The 21,873-nt window shown below is 47.4% G+C and overlaps 1 protein-coding gene across 1 annotated transcript in view; it reads right to left on the bottom strand.

Moving 5' to 3' along the window:
• Positions 1 to 2,286: 2,286 nt before the first annotated feature.
• The window catches only part of LOC119461610 (thiopurine S-methyltransferase-like), a 135,442-nt gene continuing 115,855 nt past the window's right edge, over positions 2,287 to 21,873 (bottom strand). The window contains exons 6-8 of the mRNA XM_049655179.1: positions 7,382 to 7,473; positions 4,951 to 4,995; positions 2,287 to 2,403 (exon numbers count right to left, since the gene is read on the bottom strand). Of these exons, the coding sequence (XP_049511136.1) occupies positions 2,294 to 2,403; positions 4,951 to 4,995; positions 7,382 to 7,473 (247 nt within the window). The 3' untranslated portion in view covers positions 2,287 to 2,293. The remainder of the gene's footprint in view (positions 2,404 to 4,950; positions 4,996 to 7,381; positions 7,474 to 21,873) is intronic.

Below are 21,873 nucleotides of genomic sequence, written 5' to 3'. Positions count from 1 at the left end.
CGGACAAGCTTCTGTAATGACGATGAAGTTACACATTTTTTCTCTGACAAAAGTACGTCGCATTCTGCCTGTCACACTATCATAAGCATTTTATCCCCAATATCACAAAAGAAAGCTTCATTAGAACTAAAAATTCACGCTTTTATTATATGTAAAAATATTCTCTAAACAGCGAAAATACCAATAACACGGTTATTAAATTATGCATATATCGTTTTTTTTCAAAGCCACATAACTATAGAATATGCATAACTCAGGTTACACGTTTAAGTGAACCGGTTCATTTCAGTGAGCTGAGCCGTTCCGAGCCGCTCACTGAAGTGAGCCGTTTTGCCCATCTCTATCAACCATGTTCGTGTTTGTTTCTTCAAAACTAATTTTGAGCTCTGGAGTTGGATGACTATAACCAAGCCACGTTGCCTGCACTGCCTCATTTTTGTTTTTACCGTGCGCTAACAAGAGCAACCGCCCTACCGACTTTTGGTTCACTTGCAATCCCGACACGAATGCTAATTCACAACACGGAATTGCATTTCCAGATTCCTCGCACCAGCTCACATTTATTGTAGCCCTAAAGCACTTTTATTTAATTATTGCTGCATTCCACTTCCCCTTCATTCTTAGATTGTTTTGATGGACGTTTAAGAAGGCATTTTTTTACGTATGTAGACACTCAGGTAGCTGTATAGATTCACTGTCGGCACGACTTCCTGTTGAACTGATACCACGTCATTTCTCGTCTGTTCATTCAAGATAATAATTCCTAATTTCGCTGTGCTAAATAAAATCCTAGATGTGCCGCTTCATTCGCTATCATGTTCGCAGTTTCCGCGTAAACAGAATTATGTTTTCTGGTATGTTCGAATTGCAGTCCGATGCCATCATGTCTGTAGGATGTGCGCAAGTCGTGGTTTACGAATTTTGTGGCCCAGTTTACTTTAAGAAAATCAATCACCTCAATAACGCACTCACGCGAGGCGGAGGGCCTACAAGTATGAGGACGTATGCTGAATTTCCGCCGACGTGCGTCTCTGTGCACACAACGTGTGCACACAATGCATCTGTCCTTGACGCGAGTGTGCTCTGACCGTTGCGTCTGTCGCACAGCGCTTGCTGCGATCGTAATCAACAATATGGCAAACACTGTCCAACTACTGTAGCGCCACAGCAGCTGGAAAAAGGGCTTGCGTTTGAGTTTCCTCGTAACAGAATTACGTTTTCTAGTACATTGGAATATAAAATCCAATGCTATGATGCCTGCAGGTTGTGTGTATGCCACACTTTACGCATTTTCTGGCACAGTCTACAGTGCCGAATTCTGTGTTGTTTAATTATATCTCTGATGAAGCAGGCACGTGTACGCGAAGTTATTTGTCCTAAATTTTGCCATGATTCAGAAATTATAGAAAAATTACAGCCCATTCAACCTATTCTCCTGGCCGTAAAGATGAGTCCACTTTCCTGGAATTGAAAATCCACTTGGGATATTTGCAATTATTTTTCGATAGTTATTTTAGATGGGTAATGTTGTTTTTGTAGTATAATTTATAATTATCTTATAAAAAGTCGGTCTTTCTTGTATAAGATGTAATGTTATTCTTTGTATAACAGTTTCATTAGAAGAAATGGTTTTTCTGAAATGGAATATTGCTTGCATGCTGCTCTTTACGTGATAATGGTTCATTTTGTGTGTTATGTTCGATTATATTTTACCTATTTTCTGCTAAGTTCGTGAAGCAACATTATAATTATCAATATAATTATGACTAATACTGTTAGATTAGAAATGGCTTTTCTGATCCGTGTTTTGATTGCGCTGTTTGCATGCTATTAGTATCTTTATTGGTTCCAATGCCACTCAAGTTCCAGTGTGAGCGTTATAAAGAATATTACTATTCCCTAAATACTACCTCCCATTTGAATTGTACAGCCTACATAGATTTTTTCTAATATTTTTACGCGTATGTTCATGTCTGATTCTCCCTACCAGCCTCCTAGATTTTAGATGCCTATAAAGCTTTCGATACAGCTTTTCACCGATCGTGCGTGTGACGATATTTTCTGGAACAATTAACTTACATTCATTTACTGCTATAGTCAGCCAAAATTTCTTGCTGCGGAATCAACAGCATGTTTCGAGTACTTAAGGAATGCCTTTTGTTTTAGGCCTAAATTTAGCATCGCTTACTGTGCACAGGATGCGGACAACAGTCGTGAAAACATGTTAACGCATGAGCACCGTAATTATGGTGAAACAGGTGGTAAGTCCAAACACTTTACACTTTCAGGGCGTTCACGGGGTCATGTGCCACAGACAGAAAGTGTATGGTCCGCCACCCTTTATGTAGATAATCGACTCTAGCACTTCGGTATCCACCAGCGCAATCTTCCTAGCCGTATCTCCTGCAAAAAGAGGAAACGGTATTATTATTCTTGAAATTCACCCAGCAGTTTCTGTAAATTAAATGTATTGAAGGCTCGATCTTAGCACTAATCTCTAGTTTCTTTTGTTAATTTTTTAAATTGGTGCAACATGTGAGTTTAGGTAGGCTTGTTTATAATGCCGCGCCCCTGTCTATACATGGAGCCGAGATGGTGACGACAGACGATCTGCTCGAGAGATGATCAGGACTCCTTTGAGTAGCCCTACATCTAGCTCAGTGAGACATCCACACATCTAGACGCGTGTACACCGCGCAAGCTGCCGCCTGCAAAGTCCGAGTCCAGAATTCGGTATCCTGCAAGGACCAGCCCTGTCAACGACCACATGTGCTCAAGAAATGGCAATGGCAATACCGACACAGGTGATGGTTCAAAGTCTTTGAATCTGCGCGAGCTTTAACGGAGGCGCAGCATTTTCAATGAACCGCGACAATATGTTATTGTGGATATAAGCATAGCCGCAGAAAATAGGTGAAGATAAACTGGGGAAAGCAGCTTTAGGCCAAGCTTTAACTAAAAGTACATTGCCCCACCCTTTAACATTCCTTGACCACCTGCTTGGGCCAGCAATCCTGGCCTGCAGTTGAAATTAAAAAAAAATAATAATGTTCATCTAAGACCCTGCGCTAATCGCCATTGGAAGCGAGCGCCAAGTGAGTGCATTGAAAAAACAAGAACTTCATTGTTAATTTCATCGCAGGAGTACCACAAGTACAAAAAGGAACAGCGGTATTACTGAAAACAAGAAATAAAAAAGGTGTGTCAGTATTCCCGATCTAATATAAATGAAATAATTAAATTCACCCTGGTGCAGCGTTGTTCGGTTATGTTTTGTAGAATGAAAACAATATTTAAAAATAATTGCAAGGTTTCCGAATAAATGGTGGTGAAAATTTCATCGTCATGCGGAAAATGTCGAATAAGTAAATCACGTTCTTAATGTTACACTAGTGTGTTTACTCGTGCTTTTGAAGACTACCTTAAAACCTGGTAAACGCATAATTAACAACATTCTGCCATGAACGCCTGAGCCTGATATTTTTTGAGTACCCAAAGGACGACTGCAACAGTACTGTTCAATGCAGCCTGCTATTTCCTTCAGCAACTTTTAAATGATTCCTACACACCTACATGCACGATGAGCATTAGGCGGATTCCTAAGGTGCCACTTCTAAGCAGTGCCTCCAGATTGTGCCATCGATACGGTAGTGGCACGATGTGGTGCCGGGAAATGATACGACCACGCCGGTGCTTCGAGATGTGGCTGTGAGACTGGAGGTTCGCCGCGCAATCGTCAGGCGAGGCGATGCAAAAGCGAAATGCGATGACGTGGGGATCATAATCAACATTGTTTCCACCGGCGTGGAGGAGCCACTATAACTGCAATAGAAGATACCTCAAACATAGCGCCGATGACGTATTTACCGCAAACGCAATCGCTTCCGGAGCTTGCAGTGCAGAAAAGCCTGACCATTGATATTCACTTTCATCACTCCGAAACTAAGGGTGCGGTTTCGACACTATTTGTTGGAACTGCTTACATCTGAAAAATTCCTCGCGAACGTGCTTACTGGCAGCATTTTATTGTCGGTAATGTTGTTCTTCAAAGGAGTGCTCAAAAATAATTTGCTCGAAGAATAAGTTTACTTCAGCTCTTAGGACAATGTTTTCGAAGTCCTCCGTAATAAAAATAAAATTTAGCAAAGATGCACCACGGGAATACATCTGACATTATTATGCTAAAGCTGAACGGAACCGATGTGCATATTAGCAAAACTGGAGCTGTGGATCGCGCTAAAATTTTGAATTGCTGACAGCTTAAGGGCTGTACACGAGACAGACATACAGGCAGTTGTGCAATTGCTGGGGAAAAATCATATGACAGTTTCATTTGTTCATTTCACAGGTGACAAAGAACAACATTTTAGAGGCTTTCCCTGTACCTGCTGCCACTACATTGTCATAATAATGATCATGCAGCCAAAGACTTCTTTAAGAACGTTTGGTGTATTTCAGCCACTAGTTTGCATTACAAATATTATTAGCCAATAAAACATGCATTTCCAAGTTTAAAATAATACAACCTTGAGGTGCCATTTCAAGGTCTTCGACCGGTTGGTTATGTCCAGTAGCCCCTTAATCTTGTGATAAAAGGTATTTCTCAACATATTCAATTGCTAACTTTTCGGTCTGCCATGGCAGGGAATTCTAAGTATCTCCAACCCCACCAGGATCCTAACAATATTTTTATTCCTTAAATAATTATAAGACCGTCACAAAAAGATCTATGTTTTTCGTCAGCATTCATATAGTACATTCCAAAAATTAGAAACCCACATCGCTGTTGCCGCGCAAGTACATAAGCGTGGCAATTTATACCGAAGCGACGCCGAGCTTATCAAGCTGTCCATTTCTCAATTTGTGGCCCTCATGAAAATGTCAGCAAAATACAAAGTGTATGAGCATATATAAACTGAATCAAGGTGCGTGATTCAAAAAGGTCCTCACCGAAATGTTCTCGTAGGGCATACTCTCCAGCGCTTCGAGGCGCAACTGCGAAGAAAATATGTGAAGCATTATGACGGGCTTATGAGGTCGAGCAATAGAGCACGCTAGAATCATAACATGAGAAAAGCAATTCGCATATTTGGTGCTGAAATGATCAGAATCACTTAATCGCGGGAATTCTACAAACTGCTGTGTATTTTTTTTATTTTCTTCTTTTTCCAACCGAAAGCCGTGAGTGAGCTGCAGGTATTGGCATAGCGGTATTGCTGCATTCTGGAAAACACTGACGCTCATGTGTTACATTTAGTTGGCTTTGTTGCACAAAACATCGCGATTATTTCCTTCCTCCTGAATTAAAAGTAGCTGCCAAACATCCATTCGCTCTCAAGCTCGGTCACTTTGAATCCAGCACAATATACGTGCCCATATCGGGCCAAAATATTTTAGTATTTCTTCTCAAAGAAAGCTTGGAATGCTGGCGTTCTTTATATAGATTACAATCATACAAACCCATAAATAATTTTTTACAAACTTCTGTAGAGTGCATTTTAGTTGCACTATTTGACAGCCGTCACTTCAACTTTTTAAATGGCTGTTAGGTTGTCATGTGACAAAGGAACCAGTTCCTGTAAATGAAATATCGTTGCATCGCCATTTCATCTCAATTACTCAATTACTTCGCTTACAAGCTGGCACTTCTCATCGAAGCAGCCAACTTGATCCTTTGGCGCCATTTAGCTTCGTGTACTTTATATTTTCTTGCTGTATTTGCCGATTTCTAGTTGTTGAGATAATCGGCTACTCTATATTTGTCATCGTACTGGAGCAATTTTAAAGACGGAGCCGAATACCGAGCAAAGTTTTCGCTGGGCCCGAATTTATTAAGGCGTGCGATTGCCGTTTAGCGCAAAACGTAATTTGAAATACGGGAAGCTGATTTCCGTCGTCCCGCAAGCTCAGTGAATAATTTCTGTGGTTTTAGGTGCCAGTACCACGACTTGATTATGAGGCACGCGTTAGTGGGGTCTCAGGGTTAATTTTGACCACCAGTGAATATTTAACGTGCGCCCATTGCACGGGACGCATTTCGCCCCCATCGAAATGCGGCCTCCGCGGCCGGGATTTGATTCCTCGACCTCGTGTTTAGCAGCGCAATACTATAGCCGCTAAGTCCCATAGGCTGATTGCAATTTGCGGTTTGCGCAACTTGCGATTGGACGCGTAGTCACTTCAGCATCAGGGGCAAGATAGGCTGCTTTGTCGCCTGGTATGGCAAAGCTTTAATAACGCGAAAGCATCAAATGGCACATTGAGCGTAAAAAACCGGCGTCTGTCATCTGAAGCAGCGAAATGGCATCTAAATTCTGATTGGCTGCAGCGCCATGTCACGTGAGCGCCTCGATAGAGCATGTCGGTCGAAAGGAAACACCTGCTGCCACGCTGCCGCGCTAGGTGTTGCGTGAGTGGAGAGGGCATCGCCGCAACGCCACGTCACCCTCACTTTCCCTTTTGGAAGCCTGTGTTATGCGCGCGTTCCTTGTCCGCACAAGCTCTCACCTGGGTTCTAGCTTAGTCTCGGGAATCGCTTTAAAGAAATTGAAGTGTAAGAAACGGAATAAATTCGAAAGGAAAAACGTTGGTGGTAGTGAGTTTAGAACCTATGACCGCACGCTCAAACGTCGGGTGTCGTACCCACTGAGATAAACCAGCGCCTCCTTGATATCAGGCCTGTGCACTCTGCTTCATGACGTCGTGCTTCTTGGACCGAAATTTACATTTCCATGCCCGGCGTGATGAAAGCCGTGACGTCAAGGTCACCGCGGCTTACTCGGGAGCATCCCCATCAGATTCTGTGGTAGACGAGCAAGGTAGCATGAAGGTTAGAGAACGAAGTGCACCGGCCTTGTGCTATCTAGGAGGCGTTCGCCAAGCGTCTCAACGTGCTCGCTTGCCCGCGAGGAGTTCCGAAATCGAATAAGCGCTCAGCGGCGTTCTATTAGACAATAATACTATAGCATTCACAACTCATAAGAAGTGCGCGTAGCTGTTTTCGGAATTGTTCATGCCACCTTACTACGTCGCACGTGGATTGCACAGTGGGCCACGCATGACGGTGCTGCACGTGTAATTAGGCAAATTAAACGAATAATTGGACGACAGTTGTTTCGGTCTGCATTGCCATTGTGAAAGGGGGAAAGAGACAGAGGTGAACTAATGTGACGATCCTCTTCATAAATTTAAGTAAAAAGTAAATAATGTACTTTGTTTGTTTAGTGAATAGATTCCTGTGTTTTTTCATGCAAATCGTTTCCGCGTGGATTGGCAGTTATTCTACAATACCGCGATTCGATGAAACATTTATTGCCCATTTTTTTTAGTTTTCAATGTCAAATAAAGAAAAACAGTGTACATCATGAAATGGCCGACTCACTCGTGTTAAGCAACATGGGTCCATCATAAACAACCGTCCACATTCCGTAGGAGAAGTCAGGGGCCAGCAGACTCTTGATTACTGCAGCATATCTGTTGGGAAACGTAAGTTACGAAACAATAATTTTAACGCTCCAATCTGGGCAACCTAACCTAATGGAGATATAGAAAGAGACGGTGACATCGCTGTATTTTCCAATATCACTAAAGTGCCAGTTAGGTATCCAAAAAATTTCCGCATCGGCATTTCAGATTGCTTACATCTGGGAAGTCGAAAGTATTCAAGCGTTTGTAGGCATGGGAACGTCATGAACGCCTTCATTTTATGTACTCGTGACGTGGCGCCACCTCCTCCTCCTCATTGGCTGCGCCGTCACGCACCCAATGACGCACGCAATAGGCAACGCATTTAGTGAGCCACATGGCTGCGACATGACGTGTACAACGACGCACCTGTAGCACGCATTCACACTTGCGACAAAGACGACGTCCCGCGACCGACTGCGATTGGCGACCAGAAAGCTACTGACGACGAACGATGTTCACACCGACAAATGCCACCGACGAGTCGCTAAACCGAAATGTTTCGCGATATGCAGTGCACGTCATATGTGCATTTTTTTCTGCTGTAAATTAATTAGTGTAGTTAATACAGCAGGATCGCCCCCCGCCTATCTCTCCGACAAGCCTCATAGAGTGGCAAAAAGGAATCTGCGATAACACTGCCACACTGTTTTTTATGCACCTTAAAGGGGCACGAAAGACTTTTCGAAGGAATCACATAATGTTCTTACTCTTTTATTAAAGGATGTCGCCCCACAAATCACATGCTGAATAAATTTATTGAATCCTGCAACTATAGGTGGAGTTAGCGCACAGATGTCCGGCTTTGTCTCCTTTTTCGTCTCTGCTAGCGCACTGGAAGTCACACAGTGGAGACGCCTGGACAGCAAAACGCCGGCTCAAAGGTGAGTGTCGCGGCGGCACCCCGTGGCCACAACGGCAGACTACGCTACGCAGCACACAGCTATCATCTCGGAGACCACGTACAGCGAACACAGCTATGCGCTGTGCAAAGGTGAAACGACTTGTCTTTTTTTTTGACATGGCAGATATTTATATCCTTACAGCGAAGCTCTCTATAGCTAGGCCATAACATCCGCGCAGACAAACTATCATCATCAGCAAGGGTTCGAGCGTCGTAGTGATCCACAGCTGGCTCGTTGGCGTCCCTCGGTGCAACCGCGCAAATGTGCTCCTGCCACTGCTCCCGCGTTCGTCGTAGTCGTCTTCCCCAACTGGCTCCGTTGCGGCACATCATTCCAGTGCAGAATTTCACTTCCCTTCTCTCGTCGTAATGGGGAGGCCGCATTTACAGGAGTATGAGCCATTCCTTAAAAAGAAAAATGCGATGCAAACGGGGCCCCATAACGCTATCGAATTTTACTCTTAAAGGCAAAGCTTAAGCGTCCTCCAATTGTTTTTTATGACGCTTTATGGTGGCTTTGCAGAAGGCAGACTAAGCGTTTTTAACACGAAAGTGTTTTATGCCGGGGTCCACCAAGACTTCACTGACGTATTTCCGTCACGGAAATACGTCATAGAACATAATACAAAGAAAGAAACCAGAAGAAAAAGTCTTCACTGACGTATTTCCGTCACGGAAATACGTCATAGAACATAATACAAAGAAAGAAACCAGAAGAAAAAGTTCCACAAACATGCAAAATTTGGAAATGGAACCCACGACCTCTCGGTCCGCGACGATAGATCGCCGAGCGTTTAACCCATTGCGCCACAAACGCATTTGCAGAGAGCTACACAGACGCGCCTTATATATCTAACACTCCTCCGTGTACCCGCGCTCTTGCTCGGGGCGGTGCCGCCGCCTACGAGCAGAAAAGAGAAGTACTGCATTATGACACTAACGCGCACCGACAGTGAACGCTTCGGTGGTCTCAGCACTACGACGCCTCGATGCCAGCATTCGAAGGGACGCTGGCATCAAGAAGCACTACCAACGCCACCTAGGTGGCGTTCACCGTACTCAGCACAGCGGAGCGTGGCCTCCGCAATTAGCTCTGAAAATGTTTCTGAAGTTGATCGCGGAGGCTGCAATTACGACGCGGTGTACGCGCTGATTTGACTCGGTGACGATTCAGTTACGTGCTTTGTCTTGCGCGTTGTATTAGTGTGTCAGTTACGTGCTTCGTCTTTCGCGTTGTGCTAGCGTGTGCAGCGTAGTGCAGCTTCCATATGCACGACGGTTGCTCATGGTCATCGACGTTGGTAGTCGTGATGGAGGAGACGTGCCACTAGGCGTCAGCGTGGGTGCATCAACGCCTAAGGGCGCTTTAGCCACAAAACACCAATAGACATTATATATCAATGTGCAATAAACATTACACTACTTCTGTGAAGACATGTTTCACTTTCGTGTTCTATACCGATTCCTATATAAGAGGGATCAACCACATTTTTTTGTTGTATTTGACACGAGATTGTAAATTCCATGGAACATGCAGTGCAGTAATATTCGGCTGGCAAGTTGACTGCAGCCATTACAGCATATCGGGTGCGTGTTCTTAATCCTTAAAAAAGTGTCTGAGAGCGCATTTATGACGATAGAATTTCTTCTTTTAAGTGCTTCAGACAGCTATTACAAGAATAAGAATGCCCGGGACTTCCAAGGCTTGTAGCTAACTGGATGTTAGGAAACCTTGATTAACCATTCCCACGCTGTGCACTCAACAGGAGATGGTAACTACAACGGGATAAAAATGATTTACTTTTTAACAATGCATATTTATTAGGTCTGTTGTGATACAAATCAGCACTTCGTGTATTCATCAACTGCTTGCCAAAGAATACTATGGGAAGGTGTTACAAAACACTTCAACTATTTTGGCAAAGAGCCATCGTTCTTGACAAGTAGGAGAACGATAAATATATTTTTTCTTTACCTGGCACGGTCTTCGATTCTCATGGCTGTAAATCCAGATCTATCCCAAACAATGTCCATCGTTCCAGCACACTCCCTGCGGCACAAAGTTAAATTCAGGATGCAGAACAAAAGACGAAAGGTTGACATCCTGCTTTTCTAAACAAATTTTCATGACAGTGTTACGTAGTTGAATTTGCGTAGACACTATTTACCCTCCATTTAATTATTTATTTCACTTCATAATGGACCGTTTTACCCTAGCTGGTAATTCTAAAGCTTTTTACAGAGAAGCTTGTGTCTCTTGGTAGTCGGCATTTTTCGTGTCCATCTCTGCTAGCAAAATTGTGGGCCGATGCCGGTGGCAGTGCACGGCAGCAGCAGTGGCTCGTACCGCCGTAAGGCAGAAGCTTCAAGCACTCAGCAAAGTGAAGCGAAAAGTGCATACATTTTTGGAATCATGCATACAATATACAGAACAGCATTTGTTTCAATAAAGAACGAGCGCAAAACAAGCATCCGAACCACACAATTCATCATCGCAAACTGCCGCAGTGACGGCAGCTTTGTTGTAGCACCGCTACGGGAACGCAACGCATAGACTCATGATGCGCAGCGTGAATACCACGAGCGGCTAAGGGCAAAACAAACGGCAATACGACAAGCAGCCGCGTTCTGCGAAAATTACCATTACTCCCATTACTACCATTACTCTAAAGCAATGAAGAATTGCATATGCTTATTTTCAACAGGTTCGCTGGACATCCACTTTCGCATGCCGCGATGGCGAGTCAATGTTTCTTACAGCGAAAGCTGTATATGGCTAGGCGAAACTAAAAACCGTTCGCCCCGTTTATCGATAAACGTCTGCATTGGCTGCGCCGTCAGTTACGTCGTTCTCTACGTCGCACCCAAGCGCGCGCGTCATTGGCAGCACCGTTAGCGACGTCGTTAGCCAACGCGTTCCCGCCATTGCCACGCTGACACTGCTGTTCCCGCACCGCCGCCTCCTCGGCTCGCCGTTGTCGCATGCGTTCGATATCTCGAGTTAGCTCGGTGTCGTGGTTAGCAGCATCCGCCCGCCATTGGCGCTTGCGTTCCACTATAAACCAATAATTGAGAAACGCTTCACTACAGCGTCGTGATTAACCCACTGCTAAACACTGGGGCCGCACGTTTCAGCTTTGCTGGTTAACCATCTGTACGGAGTGCTTGGGCGGAGATTTTTTTTCTTTTATTTTTCTGGGTGTTTGCGAGTCCAGTACAGCGACACAAGATAACAATTTTGCTATCTAGATATGGGTATTGCTGATTTTCAGCTTCAGTCATATCTTTAGTCTTGATTCGGCGGCATAAAAAGAATTACATTCAATACGTTTCACAATCTTTTTCTATAATCTTCCCTATGAAATATGTTGATTAATCTTCCAGAAGAATGTTGCATACATTCGGGTTGGTGCTGATTTGCATAGTTTAGCAAACAGCTGATGTGGTTGCTCAGAAATTGTTTTGATTAAGGATGCCTGTATGTCAAGTGTAGAGATTTGTTCGCACCTATGTTTCATAAAACCAATTTTACAGATTTTTCAAGCCAAAGTTGCTTCTCAACTTCTAAGTTTCTGTAGATAAGTACCTCCGGTCCAACTTTTTTTACTTGTCGGGACAGTCAGTGAAACTTACTAAACCACAATTCAGCCCGGCAACTGTCATTTGCAGGAGCCTAATTGTAAGGCCGGAGTAGTTGCTCAGATATCTAAGGCAGTTAAATGAAAAATTATGCAAGCTACAGTTGTCCGAAGCGCGAGCACCGCTTTCTTTTAGTTCTTTAGTTCAATGAAACGGAACAAAAAGTAGTAACACAGAACTGTCAGCTCTCAAATGCAACTAATATTCAATGATCTGATAAACATTTTCTGTAGGGTCGTGCACACATCTTTCTATAAAGGAACTCTCCGCGACACTGTTGCCGATAATTATAACGTGAAACGCAGAATATCACTCGGGAAAGTCTTGGATCAGGAGCAATCGGATCAGGATCAAGATCTCGGATCAGGATCAGAAGCAAACATCAGTGACGTGTTTGTTACACCAAAATGATGCGTACACACGCGGATGGTGCAAAAACATGGATCTATGAAATTAAATCAAGCTTGTGGATGAAAATACATTCTCCATATAAAAAATTACTTTTCTATTATACTGTGAATGTGAGGAGTGAAGTACATGAAGTTCCATCCATCCCTTCCCTGTTTATGTGCCTTCAATGACGCGGTTATTTTGGGGCAGCACGCTTACATGAATTTAGAGTCAGCATAACAGGATTACTCTTCTCCCAATGAAATTAGTGTTTCCAAAAACATTTAGCGTATTTGCCCCAACAGCGGGAAACTGGGCATTATCAAGATGCAATTGGTTGCTCAAATGTGTCTGAACAAGTTAGGAAAAACATTCAACTGGTCATGCGTGATTGATTTCCATTCTCCCAACATGACCTGCAGGACCCAGCAGTCGCTAGCTATGACCATCTTACATCCATTATGACTCCTAGTTGATTTCAAGCTGCTCGACTGATATGCTTGCGATGCCACTTGGCAGGGAGGCTAACAGACGTAAGAAATAAACAAAATGTCAAAGGCAAATTTTATAGAATAAATGCTCTAGTTCAACATGCACCACATTATCCAAGTAGCCACCCATTTTTGAAGGCAAATACAGCCATTTATTGAGGTTGGAGTTGGTTTTACTGAATAGCTTTTAAACACTGACTATTAGGCCTGAAACTGTCGCACAACAATAAACACATGTTGTTTAAATATTGCTGCTGTTGCTCAGCCAGAACATTGTGATCATCTAACTTAGCTTTCCATTTTACAGCATAAGCTGTTGTGGGCTCATTCTAAGAATCGTTTCGGTTGGCGATTGTGTCCGCCGCTGCCGCCGCTGCCGCTGCCGGTGGTGTCCGGTGTCCGTAGCAGCTATCGCCGGGAAAGAGAAAAAAAAAACTGTTCCCGCCGGGATCAAGACCGGGCCCGCTGCGTGGGAGTCAGCTACTCTACCATTGAACCACGCCAGCGCTTGCTAGCATGCAGCGGGAAAATGCCCTATAAGCGTGGCCTAGCGCACAAGGAAACACACTATGAGACATGCGCGCCGCGTAGCGTCGATACGTGCGCACTGTATGATGTCACGTAGTATTGACAACGAAGAAAACAGTCGCAAAACTGTGAATGGCAAAACGAATTTTATTGGGCGAACCTGTGCCCACAAATACAAGTTGCACTCGAAACACTACGATAGCGGCGAACACAGTCGGCGATCGTCGAAATCTGAGCAGCGGTGAAACGTGTCAGATTTTATACATTAGTCATCGAAAGTTCCAGATTAATCCCTGGTGCCCGCGTGCCTTCCATATAGTTCTAGATAATTCGCGTCGCTCATACAATCAGATTACATGAACGTTGGTGACAACAGACAACGGATAGAAGCATCGATAATGTTCGAGAATCTTCCGATACACGCAGGCGCGTCCTGTGCCTAGCGTTAACGTTTAACATTTGTTAGTCGGTGAAAAGCGGTCACCGGTGAAAGATAAACATGTACACGTGTCAATAACCTCCGCTTAAAAAGCATCGTCCCGATGCTACAATCAAACACGAAAGCTAAGAAAAAACCACGCGTAATAAAGAAAAAACAACAACAAAGCAACAAAGTACCTAAGTTTGTCAGCGGACGTAGAAAGCCTTAAGACGCACCACGTGGATGACTTCAGGTCGTGCGCGACGCCGCTGTGATTGCGAAATGCCATCTGGCACGACTTCATAGTCTAGTGCGCCAATAGTCTAGTAGCGACGCAACAGTTTCTCGCTAAGTCCTCGTCGGCTCATGGGAGTCCAGACCCGAACACTGTCGCCGGGCTGGTACTCGACGTAGCGTCGTCGAAGATTGTAGTGTCGGCTGTCGGTCCTCTGCTGGTTCTTGATGCGCAGGCGGGCGAGCTGTCGACCTTCTTCGGCACGCTGCAAATAGGTGGCAACGTCGAGATGTTCTTCGTCAGTGACGTCCCTGGCATGGACGTCATGGCGTGAAGCTTCGTCAGGCATGCATGGCATCAAGCATGGCGTCAAGCGTCGTTGCCGGGTTCCTTCCGTAGACCAGGTTGAATGGCGCCATGTGCGTTTTTTCTTGCACAGCCGTGTTGTATGCGAAGGTAACCTACGGAAGGATGGGATCCCACGTCTTGTGTTCGGCGTCGACGTACATTGCCAGCATGTCGGAGATGGTCTTATTTAGGCGCTCGGTGGGGTCATTCGTCTGCGGGTGGCAGACGGTGGTCCGGCGATGGCTTGTCTGGCTGTATCGCAGGATGGCGTGAGTTAGTTCTGCCGTAAAGGCACCTCGGCCGGTGATGAGGACTTATGGGGCACCGTGACGCAGGAGGATGTTCTCAACGAAGTATCGGGCTACCCGGCGGCACTGCCTTCGGGCAATGCTTTTGTTTCGGCGTAGCGGGTGAGGTAGCCCGTAGCTACGACGATTCATTTATGCCCGGACGTCGACGTTGGAAAAAGGTCTCAGTAAGTCGATCCTAATCTGTGGTTCGATCAGGTGTAGAAGTCCGGCTGTGCTTGTCGTCACTGTTTTGCGTCGTTGACAGTCTCGGCATGTCCTTAGGTAATGGGCGACGTCGGCAAAGAGGCAAGGCCAGTAGTATTTTTCTTGTATCCTCGCGAGCGTGCGGGAAATACCGAGGTGTCTGGCCGTTGGTCGTCATGGAGATCTTGTAGAACCTCTGGACGCAATGCTGAGGGTACCACGAGGAGGTAGTTGGCTGGTAGAGGCGAGAAGTTCTTCTTTAAGAGAATGTCGTTTTGCAAGAAAAACGACGCCAATCCTCGCCTGAACACCTTGGGCACAATGACGATCTTGCCTTCCAGGTAGTCTATAAGGCTCCTTAGTTACGGGTCGGCTCGCTGTTGTTCCGCGAATTCGTCAGCACTGATTGGTCCCAAGAAAGTGTCGGCATCCTGGTCGTCCTGTGGCGGCGGTGCGACGGGGGTGCGAGACCAGCAGCCGGCGTCAGAGTGCTTTCGCCCGGACTTGTACACGACGGTGATGTCGAATGCTTGAAGTCTCAGACTCCATCGGGCGAGGCGACCTGAAGGATCCTTCAAGTTAGCTAGCCAACACAAGGCGTGGTGGTCGCTCACAACTTTGAAAGGCCTGCCATAAAGGTAGGGCTTAAACTGATGTAGCCCAGATGATGGCGAGGCATGATTTTTCTGTTGTGGAATACTTTGCTTCCGCCTTCGACGGCGACCCGCTAGCGTAACTTACAACCCTTTCTACTCCGTCATCCTCTGCACAAGCACGGCGCCAAGTCCTACGTTGCTTGCGTCGGTGTGTACTTTTGTATTGGCGTTTTCGTTGAAATTCGCAAGTATTAGCGGTGACTGCAGGCATCGCTTCAGTTCTTCAATTGCTTCGACTTGCAGCGTCTCCCACTTGAACTCCACGTCGGCGTTCGTGAGGTACGTCAGCGGCTCGGCCATCTGTGAAAAGTCCTTGACGAAGCGCATGTAATAGCCGCACAGTCCAAGAAATCTACGCAATGCCTTCTTCTCGGCGGGCGGAGGAAATTCAGTGATGGCCGCCGTTTTCTGTTGGTCACGGCACACTCCAGACTTGTTGATGACGTGGCCCAAGAACAAGAGCTCCTCGTATGCGAAGCGGCACTTTTCTGGCTTCAAAGTGAGTCCGGAGGTCTTGACTGCTTGAAGTACTGTTTCAAGGCGCCGGAGGTGTTACTCGAAGCTTGAGGCAAACAAAATGACGTCGTCGAAATAGACATGGCAAGTCCGCCACTTCAAGCCTGCCAGTACTGTATCTATGACGCCTTGGAAAGTCGCAGGTGCCGAGCAAAGACCAAATGGCATAACCTTAAACTCGAGCACTCCGTCTGGTTTTATAAAGGTAGTCTTTTCCCGTTCCCTCTCGACGACATGGATTTGCCAGTAGCTGGTCTTGAGGTCCATCGACGAAAATACTTTTCGTTGTAGAGTCGATCCAACGCGTCGTCAATCAGTGGGAGAGCGTATACGTCCTTGTTTGTGATTTTGGTGAGGCGACGATAATCGACGCAGAAACGTAGGGTTACATCCTTCTTCTTCAATAACACCACGGGGAACGTCCATAGACTCTTGGACGGCTTGGATGATGTCGTCGCGTAGCATTTCGTCGACTTGTTGCCTTATGGCCTCGCGTTCGCGCGCCTGAACTCGGTACGGGCTCTGACGGAGTGGGCGGGCATATTCGTCGGTTATGATGCGGTGCTTGGCGACAGGGGTTTGTCGAACTTTTGACGACGACGAGAAGCAGTCCTTGTATTGCAGGAGCAGGGCTTTTAGCTGTTCTTTCTTATGACTGGGAAGGTTCTCGCTGACGTCGAAAGTTGGTTCAGGTACTACAAGCGTCGTTGCAGGTGCACTAGAATCCGTGAAGGTGAAAGCACTGCTGGCTTGTACTATTTCGTCGATGTAGGCGACCGTGGTGCCTTTGTTAATGTGCTTGTTTTCGAGGCTGAAGTACGTGAGCATCATTTTTCCTTTCCCTTCACGTAGGTCAGCTATGCCCCTAGCGACGCAAATTTCACGGTCGAGCAGTAAGTGATCAACATTTTTGATTACGCCCTCCATGTCTGCAGGCACTTCGGTACCGACGGAAATCATTACGCTGGAGCGAGGCGGAACGGTGACTTGTTCTTCTAGCACATTCAAGGCATGATAATTGATGTTTGTATCCGGTTGTATCGCGTTGTGCGTTGAAAGCGTTATCGACATGGACGTTAAGTCGATGACTTCATCCTGTTGGTTTAGAAAGTCCATGCCTATGATGACATCCCTGGAGCAGTGCTGCAGGATTACGAAGATCACCGGGTAATTGCTGTTGTTTACCGTGACTAGGGCTGTGCAGATTCCAGTCGGCGTTATTAGGTGGCCTCCCGCTGTGCTGATATCGGGTTCTAGCCAGGCCGTTTTCACCTTCTTCAAATTGGCGGCGAACAGGCCACTGAAGACGGAATAGTCGGCTCCAGTGTCGACGAGAGCAGGTGACGTTATGACCATCGATCAGCATGTCTAGGTCGGTAGACCGTCGTCTGGCGTTACGGTTAAGTCGTGGCGTCGGATCACGGTTCCGTCGGCTTGCTCCGCTGCTGCTACGTCACGTCGGCAGGTCTTCTTTCTGCGGCGAAGTGTTGTCGTGAAGGCTCTTTCCAGGTGGCGTTCTGATACCTCGTGGTGATGATTCGTGAATCTTCTTCGTCGGCGGCGGAGGATCTTCGGCATTGCGTCGTACAGCAACCGCACCTCCATTGGTTGCTGCCTTTAGTTTCCCGGGTAAGTGCTGGGAGATCGGCCCCGGGTTGGGTCGCCGGACAGCCGGCGATGCGGCGAGATGTAGCGGCCTGGTGACGGCAAGCGTGAGAGTCGTCGTGGTTGCCACTGGGCTCCGGCGAGGTAGTCGGCGATGTCACGTGGTCGCTCGCCAAGCTGTGAACGTGGCGCGTTGACGGCGAACCCTCGTAGGCCCATCTCGTGGTATGGGCATCGGCGGTAGACATGGCCGGCTTCCCTGCAGTAATAGCAGAGGGGCTGGTGGTCGGGGGCGCGCCAAATGTCCGTATTCCTCTGGTAGCTGCGCTGGGCGATGGGCGGGCGTGCTGGTGGTAGCGGCGGTGGCCGACGGAACTGCGGCGTAGGTCAGCGCTTCCGGCTGGGGTTGCGGTGATTGCGGCTGCACATAAGGAACTCCAAGTGAGTGCGGAACTTCTTCTTTGACGATGTCGGCGATAGATGCCACTTGAGGCTGCGACCTGGCAAAGAGCTTCTGCAGTTCCTCGCGAACGACCGCTTTGATGGTCTCGCGCAGGTCATCGCTGCCAAGTGCTTGAACGTCGATGTTGTTGGCGGCAGTGTGCAGGCGGTTATATTGCCTTGTCCGCATGTCGAGCGTCTTCCCAATGGTTGTGGCCTCGGAAACAAATTCAGCAACAATTTTGGGCGGGTTGCGTATGAATCTGGCGAAGAGCTCTTGTTTGACACGCCTCATCAAGAAGTGAACTTTTTTCTCTTCTGGCATGTTCGGGTCGGCATGCTTGAACAGGCGAGTCATCTCCTCCGTGAAAATCGTGTTCTCGTTTGGCAGCTGTGCCCGGGCTTCTAGGAGAACTTCGGCCCTTTCCTTGCTGACAACGCTTGTAAAGGTCTGCAGGAAGCCGCGGCGGAACAGGTCCCATGTTGTCAAGGTCGACTCCCGATTCTCGAACCACGTCCTGGCAGCATCTTCCAATGAGAAGAAGACGTGGCGCAGCTTGTCGTCGCTGTTCCAGTTGTCAAATACAGCGACCCTTTCATACGTCTCCAGCCAGCTTTCCGGATGCTCAAGTGTTGATCCGCGGAACGCCGGTGGCTCTCGGGGGTGCTATAACAACGATCGGTGTAGGCAGCGCGGGTGCTGTCAAGGTTGATGCGGTCGTCGTGGCCATGCACTTCCTGATCTCCTCGGGAAGAAGTCCGTACTCCGGGGTTAATTGGTTTTTTAGCCTGAGGCTAGCTAGATGGTCCGGGACAACGTTGGTACTCTCTTCAGGGTTCGGGCTTGGATCACGGCTTTTTGGGGCGTCCGCTGTAAAGCCCCTCTATATAAAAAGTAGCAACACTCTCCTCCTACGCCTTCCCTCCTCCTCGTTTCTCTCTCTTGCGCGCTTCTTCCTCGACCGTGGCGCCGCCTACACCGCTTGAGCGTAGCAGACGACCTTTCGCAGAGTCAATGCACGCATAGCAATGCCGTGCGTTTTAGGCTTTCGCATTGGTGTTCTAGCTCCGAGCAGCTTCGTGTATAGCATAGGATTTCTATGCAGAGGGTTATATATATATATATATATATATATATATATATATATATATATTGTAATGAACAACAGTAACTTATGCCTCAGCCGCATCGCCACCGGCATGTGCTCGTGGTTGCTGTCTTTGGCCGAACGCTTGTGACTGCTACCCGTTCGCCTGCATCCGTTGCTAATAAACCTCCTAGCAAATGGTGGAGGCTGCTGGGTTTCGACCACCCTGGAACTTCGGAGTCGCACTCTACCCCCCATCATGCCCGAGGACACAAGCGGCATTCCTCCAACTCCTCCAACGGCGCCGCCCACCCTGGTTTGTGTAGGCGCGTTGCGTCTGCGAGATCCCCCTATCTTCTCCACCACAGATGAAAAAGACGTTGAAGATTGGATCTCCTCATACGAGCGAGTGAGTGCCCATAACCGTTCGAACGATGCTACCAAGTTGAGAACCGTAGCATTCTATCTCTCGGACGTTGCGAAACTATGGTTTCTAAACCATGAAGGCGACTTCACTACGTGGTTGGTCTTCAAGACCATGTTTACCCAAGTTTTCGGTCCGCCAGCAGTAAGAAAGCTCCGTGCAGAACACCGTTTGCGTACACGATCCCAAGAGATCGGAGATAATTTCACGAGCTACATTAAGGACATTGCTGACCTTTGCAAACTGGTGAATGCGTCCATGTCAGAAGAGTAGAAGATCAAACATATAATGAGGGGTATTGAGGACGACGCATTCTAAATATTGTTATCGAAGAGTCCTCGCACTGTCGTTGAAGTGATTGAATTGTGTCAGAGTTACGACGAGTTGCGCCGCAACAGCTTCACACCAGACGTCCCCCTGCGCCCGCTGACTCTGTGTCCAGCCTTGGTGTCAGCGACGACCATGCTACCCTGTTTCTGAAGATTCAGGAATTCGTTCGCGCAGAGGTCTCTCGCCAGCTATCTTTGATGTCTTGCGTCCCGGAACCACCACCCGCTTTGGCACCTACGATCCGCGACTTCATCCAGGAGCAAGTTTCGCAAGCCATTCCTCCAGCACGTGATCCGACGCCAGTCACTGCACCTCTCACGTATGCAGAAGCTGTTGCCCGACCTCGCCCACTAACGCTCTCGCCGCCCGCTGTGCATCGACCACCGACCTTTTCGCCACCTCCTATGCCGTTACCAGATCGACAGCATTTTCCGACTTCTCAGCCACGTGTCGGAGCTTACCCCCAGCAATGACGCACCTTCGATCACCGTCCAATATGTTTTGATTGTGGTGGTGCTGGTCATGTGGCGCGCCATTACCGTCGTCGCATGCTTCCTTTCCCGAACATCTGGCGAGCGCCACCTTTCCCCGCTCAATTTTTGTCTTCGCCTTCCAGCCTTCCTACCTCTTCCTTTTGTCCTGATCGCTCACCCGTGCCTACCCGCCGCTCACCATCTCCACGTCATCGCTCGCTTTCTCCGATGCGTCGCCGTGCCGGACCCACGGAGCCGGAAAACTGATGGCCGCAGTTCCCGAGGCACGAACTGCGTCTACGTCGAAATGCTGAAGTCCTCGTCCCTCTCCAGCCAACGTAATTTAAGTGTATGTCGAAGGAGTCGCCGTCCTGGCACTTTTCGATACAGGAGCCGCAGTATCTGTAATTTCCGCCAAACTCTGTCGCATACTAAAAAAAGTTCTGACGCCTTTATCCGACCTCTCCCTTCGAACCGCGAACGCTGAAAACATTACAGCTCTCGCGGCCTGTACTGCTCGACTCTTCATTCAAGGAGTTCTGTATACCGTCGAATTCGTCGTGCTACCCTCGTGTTCCCATGACATTATATTAGGCTGGGACTTCCTTGCAAATAACAACGCCATTATTGACTGTTGCCACGCCGAACTTGTCTGCATATCACGATTTTGAGACAATCGCCAACCACCCTTCTAGTGACAAACTGCTTGTGTCCGAAGACAATGCTGTTCCTCCGTGCTCTTCCCTGCTTGTCCGTCTGTCATGCGCTGCTATTTCTGATGGCACTGTTCTCTTTACGCCCTCTGAAGTGTTCCTTCACCGCAAATGTTCTCCGCTGCCCTTTGCTCTCCTTACTCTTTGCAGTGGTGCCACGAAGATGCTTGTCGACCACCCCACAGCGTTCCGTTTACCTTTATTTCATGGCGAATGCCTAGGCCCTGTTCTGCCGGTTGGCATCTTTTGCATTTTTGACGCTCCTGCGGCTTCTACTCCTACAGACCTTAGCGCACTTCCTTCTGACTCTGCGGTTGATAAGTCCCTCCTCGACGCTTTCAACCACTCCATCGACGATGAAATGTCATCTTCACAAAGAAGCCAGCTGCTCATTCTCCTGTAGAAGTTCCGCGCCTCTTTGGCAGCCCTGCTTCCGGTTTGGGTCGCACATCAACCATGTTTCACGAGATATATACTGGCAGTCATGCACCTACCTCTACGGCAGCGCCCTTATCGGGTATCCGCCTCGGAGCGCCGTGTAATTGATGACCAGGTTGATGACATGCTCCAGCGTGGCGTTGTACAGCCTTCAAACAGGACCTGGGCGTCACTGGTCGTTCTTGTTAAGAAAAAGGATGGCTCTATTTGGTTCTGCGCCGACTACCGACGTCTGAACAAGATAACGCACAAGGACGTTTACCCGTTACCGCACA

Source organism: Dermacentor silvarum, chromosome 8, assembly GCF_013339745.2.
Source record: "Dermacentor silvarum isolate Dsil-2018 chromosome 8, BIME_Dsil_1.4, whole genome shotgun sequence".
Taxonomy (NCBI): Eukaryota; Metazoa; Arthropoda; class Arachnida; order Ixodida; family Ixodidae; genus Dermacentor; species Dermacentor silvarum.
The sequence above is the reverse complement of the archived record's forward strand: the minus strand, read 5'-3'. Positions and strand labels throughout refer to the sequence as shown.